The sequence below is a fragment of the Nannobrachium achirus genome, assembly GCF_963921795.1.
Source record: "Nannobrachium achirus genome assembly, chromosome: 1".
Lineage (NCBI taxonomy): Eukaryota > Metazoa > Chordata > Actinopteri > Myctophiformes > Myctophidae > Nannobrachium > Nannobrachium achirus.
This window is the reverse complement of record NC_137810.1, coordinates 69891889-69908549: the sequence shown is the minus strand read 5'-3', so window position 1 is coordinate 69908549 and position 16661 is coordinate 69891889. Positions and strand designations below refer to the sequence as shown.

General features: G+C 44.6%; 1 protein-coding gene across 1 annotated transcript; it reads left to right on the top strand.

The window, feature by feature from the left end:
• The first annotated feature begins 585 nt into the window (after nucleotides 1–585).
• Nucleotides 586–15998, top strand: prozb (protein Z, vitamin K-dependent plasma glycoprotein b). Its single transcript, XM_080734014.1, has 9 exons — nucleotides 586–812; nucleotides 3003–3160; nucleotides 7476–7500; nucleotides 8613–8774; nucleotides 9437–9568; nucleotides 10301–10392; nucleotides 10853–10991; nucleotides 11140–11442; nucleotides 12346–15998. The coding sequence occupies exons 1-9, from the start codon at nucleotides 722–724 to the stop codon at nucleotides 12792–12794; spliced, it is 1551 nt and encodes a 516-aa protein (XP_080590140.1). The 5' UTR covers nucleotides 586–721; the 3' UTR covers nucleotides 12795–15998.
• The last annotated feature ends 663 nt before the right edge of the window (nucleotides 15999–16661 follow it).

Here is a 16661-nt window from a genome sequence, read left to right as displayed (position 1 = left end):
GTGTCTGTGCCTGTGCGCGCGTGCACGTGTGTTTGTGTGTAGAGTCCACACGCGACGGGAACACTGTGTTTGTTCAAACCAAGGTTCCAACTCAGAAACCCCAAATATGTGTGTCATCAGCAAACAGTTCAACAGGAGCTGATAGCAGTCATGCATCAGTGGTTCTCAGTTTGGTCACAAAGATGATTCGTCTGTCTGTCTGTCTGCATATCTGTTTGCATGTCTGTCTGTCTGTCTGTCTATTCAGACAAGAGAGAAAGAGGTCAAATGGTTCGGGGCTGAAACGTCATGAGGTGTGCGCACGGCCGCATGCACCCGTGAATGTGTGTGTGTGTGCACGCAAGCGAGCGCGGCAGGTGTGTGTGCGTGTGTGTGTGTGTGTGTGTGTGTGTGTGTGTGTGTGTGCGTGCGTGTGTGTGTGTGTGTGTGTGTGTGTGTGTGTGTGTGTGTGCGTGCAGTGTGTGTGTGTGTGTGTGTGCGTGCGTGCATGCGTGCGTGCGTGCGTGCGTGCGTGCGTGCATGCGTGCGTGCGTGTGTACCGTCAGTACATGCCGACAGCAGCACAGCAGTGTGAGTGTGGTGTGAGTGTGTGTTTCATAGCGGTGTGTGTGTGTGTGTATGTCATAGCGTTGTGTGTGTATTTCATAGCGTGTGTGTGTGGTGTGTGTTTCATAGTGGTGTGTGTGTAGCGGTGTGGCGTGTGTTTTGGTGCGGCAGCAGCATGGCGCCTCTCAGACAGCGCGGTCATGTCTTGTGCGTGATGCTAGCGGCGTGGGGCGGCTTCCTTCAGGTCCTCAGCCAAGGTGGAGGAGGTAAGATCATCTTCATCATCATCTTCATCACAGAGTCTAAAGAACAAACCTCTCTCTGTTCTCTGTGCTTAGCGCGGCACCGCTGCAGCCTCCATGCTAACGCTGCTAGCAAACATGCTAATATTGCTACAGGACCTGTGTTTTTTTACCGTTTTCAATCACGTTACTGTATTTATGTTTAATTTTAAGTTGAACTTTGCTTTATTAGAAGTATTTCTAAGTATAACATTATGTATTAGTATAGGCCTTTAGTTTAAAATAAGCACATACAGTAAGTTACATTTAGCAAGTATTTTGAGCCGATGAGCTTTAGTGTAACGAAGTTTTAAAATCTACAAAGTCAGCATTTGGCAGACGCTCTTCACTGTAGGATACCGGTAAGACACCAAAAACAGCCTTTCTCTGACGATTCTAGTTGTTGTCATTCTGGGGGGAGTTTGTTCATGTTTTTGTGAGGGTATCAACCCTAGGAGACACGGGGAGAACATGCAAACTCCACACAGAAAGGCCCTATCGCCAACCCCACCTAGGGTGTGGGCGCTGATGATGCGGAGGGAGGAACACGCAGTCCATATATGTCCTCAATATTGATAACATAATCAGCTCCGCATAAGGAGATTCTGAACGTTTTGCGCCGGTTCGGGAAAACCGCGCGTCGGGTCGGGTCGAAGCCCGGCACTGCACTCCGCGCCGCGGCGTGGAACGCGCATGCCGAATCTGAAGCCGGTGGGACGAACAGTTCTCGAGATACGCGGATTACATACAGACACGCAGACACGCAGACAGAGATTTGTCGCATTTATAGATAGATATTATCCTCAATAATGTCCTTAATATTGCAATATAGGAATCTCCATATATGGGCATAAGACGTACGTAAGTAATGCCAAGCAGGGCCTTGGTGAGTTAGGGCCTTGGTTTGATGCCTGTGGACCTCCATATATGGGCATAAGGGGGTACCCTAACATTCTCATTTTTGGCCTGGGATTTACGACATCAGAAATCTCCATGTATGGGCATAAAAGGCTTTTTCTTTTTCTGGGAATGACCATAATATGGACTTTTTATTTTATTTTATCCTTTATTAATAATAATATGTATCCATATACGTACAATATATGTTATGCCCATACATGGAGATGGGCATTAAAAAAAGTATGTTAATTAGTAATGCCAAGCAGGGCCTTGGTGAGTTAGGGCCTTGGTTTGATGCCTGTGGATCTCCATATATGGTACCCTAACATTCTCATTTTCGACCTGGAATTTATGACATCAGAAATCTCCATGTATGGACATAAATTTTTTTTTTTTTTTTTTTTTCTGGGAATGACCATATCATCGATGTCGGGTGGAAACCTCGTATCTCCCAAGTTTCAAATTTGTACGTTCTTTCGCAAAGTAAATTAAGCCATGCTTCATCGTACAAAGCCGTCGCACAAAAGTAGTGAAAACAGCCAATCTACAAGCACACAACGCCTCGCACCGCGAGGCGTTGTGTGCTTGTAGATCTGCTGTTTTCACTAGTTTAAATCATTTTTTAAATGATAAATGCAAAACAAACGGTTTTGGACATACAAGGTTTCCATCCGACAACGACGATATATGGACTTTTATACCCTGAGAAATCTCGTAGCTTGTCTGACTGTCAGTACAGGTACAGGAAGTGATGTCACGTGACATCCTTTTTATGCCCATATATGAGTCATTCTGTACAACATCACTGTGACTCACTGACATCACTTCCTGTACAGACAGACAGACAGACAGTCAGTCAGACAGACAGACAGACAGACAGACAAGCTACGAGGTTTTTCAGGGTATAATGCGACCCTCGGTCGCAATAATGCGACCTTCGGTCGCAATATTCCTGCATACTGCAGATGTGGCATAACGGCATGTATTTCTATACAGAGAGGGCAATTCTTTCAACATAAAATAATGCATTCAAGTTCAGGAGAGTTTGGACAAGGCGATTGAATGCTGCCTTCAGATATGTCATGGAAACAAGACATTTGCATTAATTTTCTTTCACCAAAAACAGCATTCATGGTCCGGAGAGGACGCGTTTTACAGACAGATTTAAGGGCAGGGGCTCAAGCCCCCTTTCATGTCTATGTGTGCACGGACCTGCCTTACCATACCCAAATGACGCCTCTGGTCTGTCTCTCTGCCTGCCTGTCTCTCTCTCAGAGCTGTCTCCAGAGGCCAGCAGTGTGTTCCTGCGCTCCAAGAGAGCCAACAGCTTCTTCATCGAGGAGATGCTCCAGGGGAACCTGGAGAGGGAGTGTTACGAGGAGCGCTGCAGCTACGAGGAGGCCCGCGAGTACTTTGAGAGCACGCCCAGAACCGTACGCTTTAACGCTGCTATACCCACCAAAAACTATGCTTTACCACTGCTACATACCCCCAAAACTATGCTTTAACACTGCTATATCAGGTTCAGGTTCAGGTTCAGGTTCAGGTTTATTAGTCAAATGCATATCCATACAGGTATAGACATACAATGAAATGCTTGTGCCAGGAGCACTCTCAGCCTTATTATACACAAAAAACAAGACAACAACAGGTCACCCAGGACAACCCAAAAACAACAAAACAACCATACAGTGTAACAGTGTACAGTTTAAAAACTGCGTATATTGCACATGACTACCTACGTCTCGCTTCCATCTCTTCGTTAAGCAGCCTGATTGCTTGAGCATAAAAACTATTACTGAAACGGGTGGTGTGAGATTTGATGCTCTGGTAACGTTTTTTGGATGGGAGGAGATAGAACAGGGAATGGGCGGGATGACAGCTGTCCTTTAAGATGTTCTCTGTCTTTTTCTTACATCGTGTGTTATAGATTGTGTGTAGCTGTGGTAATTCTGTGCCAATGATTTTGGCAGCTCTCTTCACAATTCTCTGTAACTGTGTACTGTCTTGAACAGTCACGTTGCCAAACCACACTGTGATGCATCCTGTCAAAACACTTTCTATGGTACAGCGATAGAAATTAACAAGAGCCTTGGTGCTCAGGCCAAATCTCCTGAGGCGCCTCAGAAAGTACAATCGCTGCTGCGCTTTCTTAAGGATACCTTCGCTGTTTTGAGACCATGTGAGTGAGTTTGTTATGTGAACACCCAGGAATTTGAAACTGTCCACTATGTCTACAGGTGAACCATTTATGGTTAAGGGACTGTGATTGACTTTAGACTTCCTAAAGTCAACGATGATCTCTTTTGTTTTACTAACATTTAGAGAGAGATTGTTATTCTGGCACCATAGGGTTAGCTCTTCAATTTCCCTCCTATAGGCCCTCTCATCATCGTTGGATATTAGTCCTATAACCGTGGTGTCATCTGCAAATTTGAGAATAGAATTATTGCCACACCTGGCAACACAATCATAGGTGAACAGACTATACAACAAGGGACTGAGGCAGCAGCCCTGGGGCGCTCCAGTCCTGGTCAATATCTTAGATGAATGCTTGTTCCCTATTCGTACAGATTGTGGCCTGCCTGTCAAAAAGTCAAACAGCCAGTTGCAGATACTACTGCCAAGACCAAGACCCCTGAGTTTCAACACAAGCTTAGATGGTACAATCGTGTTAAAGGCAGAGCTATAATCTATGAAGAGTAGTCTGACATAAGAGTTCCTTTTCTCCAGATGTTTCAAGGCAATGTGTAGTGCGAGAGAAATAGCATCATCGACTGATCTATTAGCACAGTATGCAAACTGTAATGGATCAGTATTGGCAGGGATAATGTGCGTTATATGTGATATAACCATTTTTTCCAGACACTTCATAAGAACAGAGGTCAAAGCCACAGGGCGATAATCATTAAGACAGGCGACAGGTTTTTTCTTTGCTATGGGTACAATTATGGTTTCCTTGAAACACAACGGTACCACACACAATGACAGGGACATATTAAAAATGTCAGTAAAGACTCCCGAAAGCTGGTCGAAACACAACTTAAGGACACGTGAGGCAATCCCGTCAGGGCCGGCCGCCTTATGAGTCCCAACGCTTTTAAAAGTTTTACTCACATCTCGTTGTGTCACCTGCAGCTCTACCGCACCGGGTGTTCCCCGCACCGGTGTAACTGGGTCCGTGTTGTGAGTTTCAAAGCGGGCGAAAAAGTTATTCAATTCGTCCGGTAGAGAGTCCGAGGTGTTAATAACAGCCGGCTTCGGTTTGTAATCCGTAATCGCCTGCAGCCCTCTCCACATACGCCGTGCATCACAGCCACTGTAGTTGTTCTCCAATTTGTCCCTATATTGTCTCTTAGCGTCTCTGATCGCCCTTCTCAGGTCGTATCTGGATTTTTTGTACCGTTCCTCGTCCCCAGATTGAAAGGCGGCTCGGCGCTCTCTCAACTTCAGACGAGTATCATGGTTCATCCACGGCTTCTCGTTGGGATAGGAGCGAACGGTTCGCGCTGGGATGCAATAATCCACACAGAATTTAACATAGCTGGTGACAGTGTCAGCGTAGTTATCCAAACTAGTGGCTGAGTCTTTGAAGATGGACCATTCTGTCGATTCAAAGCAGCCCTGGAGTTTAGTTACATTATCTGTGGACCAGTACTGAACAGACCTCACCTTGGGTTGCTCGCTCTTCATTCTCTGCTTGTAGGCAGGTAGCAGTAGCACCGCTTGGTGGTCAGATTTCCCAAAGTGGGGCCGTTGGACCGCTCTGTAGGCAGCCTTGATGGTGGAATAACAATGATCCAGCGTCCTTTCCTTCCTTGTTGGGCACTTAACGTGCTGGTAGAAATGTGGCAACACCGATTTCAAGTTGCAGTGGTTAAAGTCCCCCGCCACGATTGATATGGCTTCCGGGTGCTTATTTTCCTGCTTGCCGATGACATCGCTCAGCTCGTCCATAGCTTCGGATGCACTCACTTCTGGTGGGATGTATACAGCCGTTAGCAACACACAAGGAAATTCCCTGGGTAAGTAGAACGGTCTACACCGTAGTGTTAAATGCTCCAGCACCGACGAGCAGTGCTGTGAGACTATATCCACATTAGTACACCAAGAGTCGGAACACAGAGAAGCCGTCTAGCTGTACCGCCCTGTCAGGAACGTCAACATTCAGCCACGTCTCCGTGAAACAGAGCACACAGCAGTTCTTTATATCCCTTTCAGCGCGTAGCCGGGTTCGGAGGTCGTCCATCTTATTGTCGATAGCTTGGACGTTTGCCAACAATATGCTGGGGATGGGTGGTCGCGAAGGGCGTCCACGTAGTTTCACCAGTGTACCCCCTCGCTTCCCTCTCTTCCTCCTGTGGCCACGCCATGGTGGAACCGTGCTGTTGTTGTTGTTGTGCAGTTCTCTCGGCAAATCCGGTCTGAAAACGTCTGAAGCAACAAATCTCAAGTCCAGTAACGTCTGGCGATCGTAGGTCATCGTACAGGACGCGTTGCGTGCAAAAACAGTGACATACAACATTAAAACAAGGCCAGAGCAGCTCTCAGCGTGTCGCCATGCCACGGCGCCATCTTGGATCTTGTGTGTGACCAACGGTCGGTCACACCTAAGATTAATTATATTCCCCAAAAACGATGCTTTAACACTGCTATAACCACCAAAAACTATGCTTTAACCTGCTAAATACCCCCCAAAAAACTATGTTTTAACCCATTTAGACTGGGAATGTGTTATTTCATGCTCTAACTATTGAGAAATAGCAGACCTACAAGCTCACAGCGCGGCAGCGAGCTTGTAGCTCTGCTATTTTTGAAAATATTTGCCTTTTTTAAGTCTTTGAATATTTTGACCCAAAGTGTCTTTTATATCCTTCAACGTTCTACAAGCTCGCAGCGCGGCACTTGGTGCGCTGTGTATATCTGCTATTTTTCTATAGTTAAAATATGAAATAATTATGTTTTGGTGTTATATTTTATACACCAAATTTGGGAACTCACCAGCAAAAATTATAATAAACTGAGAAACTGCGCCCTCTGCTGTTGTTTTCTTTGAATTGTTCCTCAGAGATTACTAAATAGGCCTACACTCCAAAAAAAAAAAAAACAAGCTTTAACACTACAATTTACAATTTAGGCATTTAGCAGAAGCTCTTAATCCAGAGCGATTTACAAGCCCCCTTTGATGTATATGTGTGCACGTGCCTGGTCATGACACTTGTGCCCCGATGGCTTAGCTGGTCCAAGCGCATATACATATGCTTTGTGTAGCCTGCAGCTACACTGGCTCGATTCCCGAGCCCGACCCAGGTTCCCCGTCACTCCCCCATTTCCTGTCCAACTAAACTGTCTATCAATAAAGGCACAAAAAGCCCCCAAAAATATCTAAAAAGAAAATTACAGTTACAGGGGTGTAGTGCGAGAGCTGTCATCTAAACAAAATAGCTTCAAACTTGACTGAGTCTGACTGATAGTGTAAATATTGTATGTTTTATTAAGTTTTCAATCTATTTTGGGACATTGTTTTCCTTCCTGTTATTTTGCATGGTGTGCACTGTCCTGCTGAGAATATCGTCTAAGTTCTACAGTATGTCTATCTATCTATGAGAGTGAGTGATCCGGTCTAGTATGCTAAACTTAAAACTCACACAAGATGCAGATTATGTGAAATAATAATGTTGCCTAACCTGGATACATACATAGGCTACACTGTTATACAGCTAACGTTTTCTACCTCTGCCTTGACAGGATGCCTTCTGGACGATATACTTTGGTAAGTTATCGTAACCACATAAACACTATGCAGTGTTTTGTTTTGTTTTGTTTTAGTTAGAGTAGCCAATAGCAATTGGTCCTCTTCCTTACTTCCTTCACAGGTATTAGAGGAGCATTAGGGTAGTCATGACCAGGGACGTGCAGAGAATGTTAGAGAGGCAAGGTCTGATCATTTCTTAAAAGGGCCTTTTGGTGGAAACATCGAAAATACCTGAACTATATCGTTACATGCACCCAGAGCTGTGACAGCCAATCAGAGACATGAGTAAGCCTGGCTACGTGAGGTTAATCTGCAATGTCTCATTCAGGCTAAGATGGCAGTAGCGCTGGTGTGAAAAGTCAGGTCGGTACGTTCCTGCAAAAAGCAGGCATACGGACATTGATCAGATGACTGAAGCAAAGTAAGACCCGTCTTTAATAATACGAACAGTCATTACTGTTTGCATCCATCCATCCATCCATCTTCAACCGCTTATCCGGAATCGGGTCGCGGGGTTAACAGTTCCAAACGAGACCTCCAGATTTCTTTATCCCGAGCAACTTCCTCCACTCCCTCAGGGAGTATATCGAGGTGTTCCCAAGCCAGTTTGGAGATTATAATCCTTCCATCTGGTCTTTGGTCTGCCATGGGGTCTCCTCCCAGCGGGACGCGCATCGAGGACCTTCCTAGGAAGGCGCTCGGGGGGCATCCGTACTAGATGCCCGAACCACCTAAGCTGACTCCTTTCCAAGTGTAGGAGCAGCGGTTCTACTCCAAGTCTCTCTCGGGTGACTGAACTTCTCACCCTATCTCTAAGGGAGATACCAGCCACCCGTCTGAGGAAACCCATTTCGGCCGATTGCACCCGTGACCTTATACTTTCGGTCACGACCCACACTTCATGACCATATGTGAGAGTAGGAACGAAGATTGCTCGGTAGACAGAGAGCTTTGCCTTCCGGCTCAACTATTTTGTCTTACTTTAAAAAATTGTTGTATACATGTTATTTCATTTTTAGGTGATGCTTTTGTATCATGTATGTTTGCTGTTTATGTATTCTTTGTAATACTTGGTGAAATGTTATATATTTGTGCTAATGCGTGTGTGTGTGTGTGTGTGTGTGTGTCAGACGGGGACCAGTGCTCTCCCAGCCCGTGCCTCCATGGGGGGTCGTGTACGGACAGGGTGGGGGGGTACACGTGCAACTGCAGCTGGCCGTTCTACGGAGTCAACTGTGAGCTGAGTGGAGAGGAGAGCAGACCTGCCACCGAGGAGCTGCTCGTTGTCCCAGGTACAAGAAGCCAATGTTTGATTTGTCATTTTAGAGGTATTAAAAAGTCTTTAAATTGTCACTTTAGAAATTTGCAGATACCCTCTATACCAGGGGTTCCCAAACTTTTTTGTCTCAGGGCGCCCCATAGATATTTTTTTAATCCGAGGCACCCCTACATTATAATTTTCACTCCCAGCACCTCATATTTATAGCATATCGTCGTTGTCGGGTGGAAACCTTGTATGTCCAAAACCGTTGATTTTGTATTTATCATCTATAAAATGTACTAAACTAGTGAAAACAGCCGATCTTCAAGCACACAACGCCTCGCAATGCGAGGCGTTGTGTGCTTGTAGATCAGCTGTTTTCACTAGTTTTGTGCGACAGTCTTGTATGATGAAGCAGGTCTTTGCTTTACCAAAAGACGTACACATTTGAAACTTGGAGATACAAGGTTTCTGCCCGACAGTGACGATATTTTAGTGATTATGTTGCGAGGAAAACGTTGAGATAATGGCCATTTTGGTTAGAACTGATTGAAAATAACTTTGTACTTCAAGTTTAAAATTATACTAAATATTGTTTCAAGTGTCCAAACAAATTCCAAATATTATCAAATTATCTCACGGTACCCCTGAACTGCCTTTACGGTGTGTGTGTGTGTGTGTGTGTGTGTGCAGAGTTCACCCAGTGCCCCACAGAGGGCCCTACAGCGTGTGAACAGTTCTGCACCATGATGTACGACACCTACACCTGCTCCTGTTCCCATGGATACACACTGCACCAAGACCAGCGTTCCTGCACTCCTCAAGGTAGCACACTGTAGAGCAGGGGTATTTACTGGCCACGGACCAAGACATATAGTCTAATTGATAACTTCTCTCTTTATTTGCTTTATTTCCACATATCTTAAGACATGTGCAATGTGCATTATTTTATTTGGAATTCCATTTATATTCTGACACAATTTGTAATCAAAGTAATTTGTTTCATTTTCTCTCTTTTTTAATAAGTGTATTCCACACAAACACTAAAACAAACTAATGCACATTTGTCTGGTATTTTTCTGGGTTCTATCTGCCTGCTATCATTAAAGCTGGCTGAGTGCCTCCCTCTTTCGATTGCTACACAATGTTATTTATGGCCCACATTCAACACAAACAGCTTTTTACAGGAAATAAACTTGTGAGAATAGATAGTTATGGCTTAGGAAAATCAAATCAAATCAAACAATCTACTTAAAATAGATTACCCAGAGTGTTTAGCTACCAAATGGTTAATGATGCAGTATAAATATAAAACACCAGACCAGTCGGGGGTTACTGAAGGAGAGGAGTAATCAGCCGAATTAAAGTTTCACAGCCTTTTTGGTTTAGAAAGATAGATATACTGTACTGCTGATAAAGTTACTTTTACTTTTAATCTGTTCATTTCTGTCACAATTTATTTTGTGCGTGTGTGTGTGTGTGTGTGTGTGTGTGTGTGTGTGTGTGTGTGTGTGTGTGTGTGTGTGTGTGTGTGTGTGTGTGTGTTTGTGCGTGCAGTGAAGCATCCTTGTGGCAGAGTGTCTCAGTCTAAACCAGAAGGACAGGACAACAGTGTGTACAACTGTCCACATAAACACTGTCCATGGCAGGTACACAACATCACCTACACACTACTTCCTGGTCAAGGTTATTATAATAACAGAAACACTCTATAGTTTATAGCAATGATTAGCAATGATTTGGACATGTACAGAGGAGGGATATAGTGAGATGGTTTGGACGTGTACAGATATTGAGATGGTTTGGACATGTACAGAGGAGGGACAGTGAGATGGTTTGGACATGTATAGAGGAGGGATAGTGAGATGGTTTGGACATGTACAGGCAGGAGGTCTAGACTAGAGGAAGACCAAAGAGGAGATTTATGGATGTTGTGAAAGAGGATATGAAGTTAGTCGGTGTGAAAGAAGGAGGCAGAGGACAGGGTGAGATGGAGGCAGATGATTGGCTGTGGCGACCCCTGAAGGGAACATGCCAAAGGAAAAGACTGAACACAATACATCAAAACAAAGAAACAAAAATCATGTCCTGTTTGTTTTGTGTCACCAGGTGTCCTTGATGGACAGCAGAGGGGAGGAGCTATGTGGAGGGGTGGTGCTCGGCCGCCGTTCTGTCCTAAGCTCCGCCCAGTGTCTGTTCCTGGGGAAAGGACCACCCCTTAACCCATCCAACCTCTACGTCCAATCAGGTTAGTTCTAACACACCATCCAAGCTCCACGTCCAATCAGGTTAGATCTAACACACCAATTTAGGCATTTAGCGTCTGCTAAATGACTACATTTTAAAATTGCAAATTGTAAACAAGCGCACGTACCGTCTCCGTTTCTCTCCCTCAGCCAATCAAGTGACGGCGGTGCGCGCCTTCTACGTCCACGGCCGCTACCGACAGGGTGGTCACGGCGACGACCTGGTCCTGCTCGAGTTGGCGCGGCCGCTGGCGCTGGGCTCCGCCCTCTTCCCGCTGTGCCTGCCCACCAAGGACTTCAGTGAGAACGTGCTGATGCGCCCCGGCAGGGCGGGCCTCGCCGGGCCCAGTTCGGAGCGCCTTGCGTACTTGACGCTGAGCCAGTGCCGCGCTCGGCCCAACGCCTCCCACCCCATCACCAACAAGATGTTCTGCATGAGCCGGACCGGTCCAGGCGAGTTTCAACCTTCTGACCCGCCCTGGGCAGGGGTGTCACACCAAATTCTGGGCCCTGGGTACAAGGATTCACTGCAGGCCCCCCGGGAACGCATTATTACTACTATTGAAAAATAGCAGATCTACAAGCTCACAGCGCGTGCACGCGACGTGCGCGTGACCCCCCCAACATTGACTCAGCATCTGCCGACATCCAATTAGTGACTATTTGCGTGGTCAAATCATCTCGATTCCTCTTCAGCCAATCAGATCAAACAGGGATGCTGACAGAACCCTCGCTAAGAACTCGCTAAAAACCTCACTAAACTCGCTAAAAAGGTCTTGTCACAGGGGTGTCACGTCCTGTCACAGAGGTGTCAGGTCCTGTCACACCAGGCTCCTCTCAAAGTGTGACAGGCGTGTCATGGTACTGGTCACTTTGAGTCCATATCATGGTCAGTATGATGAATATTGACCATGATACTGATTATTGACCATGATATTGACCATGATACTGAACATGATACTGAACATGATACTGAACATGATACTGAACATGATACTGACCATGATAGTGATAAGATACTGACATGATACTGACCATGATACGGACCATGATATTGACTATGATACTGACCATGATATGGACCATGATATTGACCATGATACCGACATGATACTGATCACAATACTGTCCATTATACTGATGTGATACTGACCATGATACTGACCATGATACTGACCATGATACTGACCATGATACTGACATGATACTAACCATGATACTGACCATGATACTGACATGATACTAACCATGATACTGACCACGATACTGACCATGATACTGACATGATACTGACCATTGTACTGACATGATATCTTTAGTGGCACCAGTAAACCATTCATGTTTTCGTCACTGCAGTGAAGTATAACAACATGGGACCTGGAAGACCGGACGTTAGTCTGAGCCACGGCCCGCAGGCCCGGGCTAACGCAGAGCAGGTTCCCGAGGTCCGGAACGGAACCGAGAGACAAGATGGCGCCGCCGCCGCCGCCAACGTCACAGCGAAGAACGGGACGGTCGCGGCGGAAGTGACGCCGGGGCGGGGCGAGCCGCCGCCATGCGTCCCGCCGCTGCTCCCCGGGACGCCCATGGCCACGGAGGAGCAGGGCACCGTGTTCCTGACGGGACTGCTGCTGTCTGCGGCGGCACCGGCGCCTCCCGGTGGCGGCTGCGGCGGTGCGGGCGGACAGGAGGTCCCGGTGTTCACCAAACTGTCTCGCTACCTGGCCTGGATCCGCCAGAGGCTGCAGCTGGTGGAGGAGGAAGACATGACAGAACAGCAGAACCAATACCCTGCCCAGCGCTAGGACCAGAACCAGAACCAGTAATGCTAGGATAAAAAAACAATACCCCACTGAATGCTAGGATACTGAATGCTAGGACACTGAATGCTAGGACCAGAACCAGAACCAGTAATGCTAGGATACTGAATGCCAGGACACTGAATGCTAGGACACTGAATGCTAGGATACTGAATGCCAGGACCCTGAATGCTAGGACACTGAATGCTAGGATACTGAATGCTAGGATACTGAATGCTAGGATACTGAATGCTAGGACACTGAATGCTAGGACACTGAATGCTCGGACCAGAACCAGAACCAGTAATGCTAGGATAAGAATTTAAAAACCAATACCCCACTGAATGCTAGCATAAAAAAATACAAAAAAAGAAACAATACCCCACTGAATTAACCTGATGGTGGCAGATGGTATACTGCATATACCGCACTACTTTTACCATCTGGACCCGATGTAAGAGGCGGGCCATTTTTTCAAGTTCTTTAGCAGGTGATTGGACCAAATCCTATCACAGTCTGGGAGTGCCAACTCCAACCACTCATATTGGCCTGCATGACGTTACACCCAGAATCCGCCTCCTGGATTTCCACATGGTCTGCAGTCAGACTCTATTGGCTCAGAGCCGCTCAGAGCCCACGAGTGATATCAACTCTCCCTGAGCAGGTTCAGATGGTACAGTAGGGCGGTACACACTACTGCCACCATCAGGTCAGGTTACCACTGAATGCTAGGATAAAATTAAATAAAAATAAAAACAATATCCCACTGAATGCTAGGATAAAAAACCAATACCCCACTGAATGCTAGGATAATAACCAATACCCCACCAATCTGGCTAACCATCGTCAAATAAATAAACTAAAAAGGCGCGGAGAATTGTTGGAACTCGCCAGTCTGGGAGACTCTGCGCTCTTTTTCCGGTTGTGAGGCTGTTTTGGTTCCCTCTTGCAACAGTCTCCCCACAGAACGAGTCGTGTGCAAAACCGCTCATTTCAGTGAACGAATCATTTTGTTCATTACACGGAACACAACATGGCTACTGTGGACGACAAGCTATTTGCTGGTTAGCTCTGGTCCATAGCGTTTAAAGTATTTAATAGATCGGCGACGGCATGTTTGCCGACTGGATTTGTAAAAGGCCTAATTTAAATTGCTTTCCCAGAGAGATGGACCAAGGACGCTATCGTTTTTACCCCATATGCTGCACAGAAGTTGGAAGCCTTCTCATCTGAGACCACCTTCACCATTGCTGATGACCAGTGACCATTGGCCAACAAACAACGAATTTGCCAACAATAAGCAAACGTTTTTATAGCCTTGTATGTCATGTGTGTTGCAATACAGTGGATTACCGTTTTAATCAATATGGGATAGGATTTTATGTTATGGTTAGTTGTCTACAACTGTTTGGCTAATTGCAGCAGGCTAGGCTATCGAGTTTTACATAAAAGCACCTTACATAAAACTAAGCACAAAAAGAAAGGAAACCAGAATAGGTCCATTATATATCCCTTTTAATAATACCAATTTGTATTGTGTTGTATATAATTGTCATTGTTGATTCGTCATCTTTACAACGAGGTACAGCTTGTAAGCATCGGGCATTCGAGGCATGAGCTACACAGCCAACCATGTTGGTAGCGCTGACCAAAAGTTTGCCAAAATGGCTTGCAATACTGTTCTGCTGGCATTTACTCTCGTTTTGGGCCCTGACACTGAGCTTAAAATTGACATTCTTTTTCATAATTAAAGGGGAGATATAATGGACCGAATGTTGGCAAATTTTGGGTCAGCGCTACCCACACGTTTGGCTGTGTAGCTCATGCCTCGAATGCCTGATGCTTGCAAGCTGTACCTCGTTGTAATGGTGACGAATCAACGATAACAATTATATAAAACAATACAAATTGGTATTATTAAAGGGGATATATATAATGGACCGAATTCAAGTTTATTTTCTTTTTGTGTTTAGTTTTACATGCAACCGTAAGGTTTCAGGGCTAAGGGTCGTCTTTTATAACATTAAAATAAAAAAGACAATGCGTGATTTCATAGTGGTGGTTGCATTAGATTGCTCTATAACAGGGGTCTTCAACATTTTCAGGCCAAGGACCCCTTAGTTGAGAGAGAGATGAAGCAGGGACCCCCACAACCTGTTCATAGATTCCATATAGTTTCATCGTTTGACAGCACAATCATCAGTGTATTTTGGATTCATGTCAATTTGTGTTTTCAGATATTTAACAACTTGAACCGTCAATACGTGACTTTTCACTCTGTACTTAGTCCGCTCTTTTCCCCCTCTACACCAAAGCTCTTTGCCAAAAATAGCCGATCGACATGCTCACAACGCCTCGCAGCGCAAGGCGTTGCGAGGCGAGTAGATCTGCTATTTTTGGCTAAAGTTCTCAGAATATGGACGCTAGGGATCAAGTGGCTAATATAAAAAATGAGGAAAAGTTTCTATCACTCAAAGATTTGGAGGACCCCCTGTAGTAACTCTGAGGACCCCCTAGAGGTCCCGGACCCCCTATTGAAGACCCCTGCTCTATAAATCTATCGAGGAGGTGTAATTTTTGACTCCACTATTTGCTAGCGTGTTGGCAGACTTGGCACTGTGGCTTCTTAGACATGCACTATAGTGGAAAAAGTACTTGCATTATTTATTGAGTAAAAGTATCAATACTGCAATGTAGAAGTACGTCCTGTATTGAAAATGTAATTGAGTAAACGTATCGGTATGAAAATGTATTTAAAGTACCAAAAGTAGAAAGTACCCATTATGCTGAATGTCCCATTTCAAATACAAATCTTTTGAAAATAGCAGATCTACAAACTCACAATGTGTCAAATCGCTTAGCTTGTAGATCGGCTATTTTCATGGTTAATTTATATTTTGTTACAATAATCTAAATCTCCAAAGTAACTATAGTACCTAAAGTGCTCAAATAAGTAAAGTGATTGTAAGCTATTGTTCAATGTCTTGTCTTGTCTTGTCTTGTCTTGTCTTGTCTTGTCTTGTCTTGTCTTGTCTAGTCTTGTCGTAAATCTATCGGAAGGAATGATAAATGATGTTATTCTATGAAATAACTTAAATCAAGCAGGTTGTTTCATTTATAGACTAAAACCTCGAGCTGCATTACAATAGGCCTACTGTACTTTCTATGTTTGTATAATTCTCTCTGTATAATAAACAGTGTGTTGAATAACCGTGCTGTTAACGTATTTATTTTATGCAGAGATAAGTGTGTTCAAGTTGCTTTATGTGTATGGTACCTGCTAATTGTACGGAGCTAATTATAAACTATATAGCTTACATGGGCTGGCAATGTGGTTTAGAAAAAATGCATTAGACTTGTAACTTGTAAGCAAAACTCCCGTAAAACAGCTACAGTATTTACAACGTTGATGACACGTTTGTTTTCAAGGATTTGTAATTGTTCATTTCGATAAGGAATACTATGAAGGTAAGACAGATGCTGCAGAGAATGCATACAGCGATCTATTTCAGGTTACATACTAATGCATGGTTTCTTGTGACTGTATTACTACACATGTAATCTTCATTTAAATAGCCCATTGGAATGTGTCAACAACACCTGTGAATGTCATGCTAGCTTACATTATGTCCTTTTATTGTAGCTATTAAAACACCACAGTAATGTAAAGATTTTAGTTGACAGTAGGCTATAACATCAATAACTATCTTGTATCCACCAGATCATTTCAGCAATGGTGTTTATTTCAACAGACATAGATGTCTATAAATAAACAGTTAGGCCTACAGTGATAGATCATAGTCTTTGTTTTGTAATCCTAACATAAATAAAAGTTTACACCTAATTGTGTACAAATCGATGAAATTATTCAGA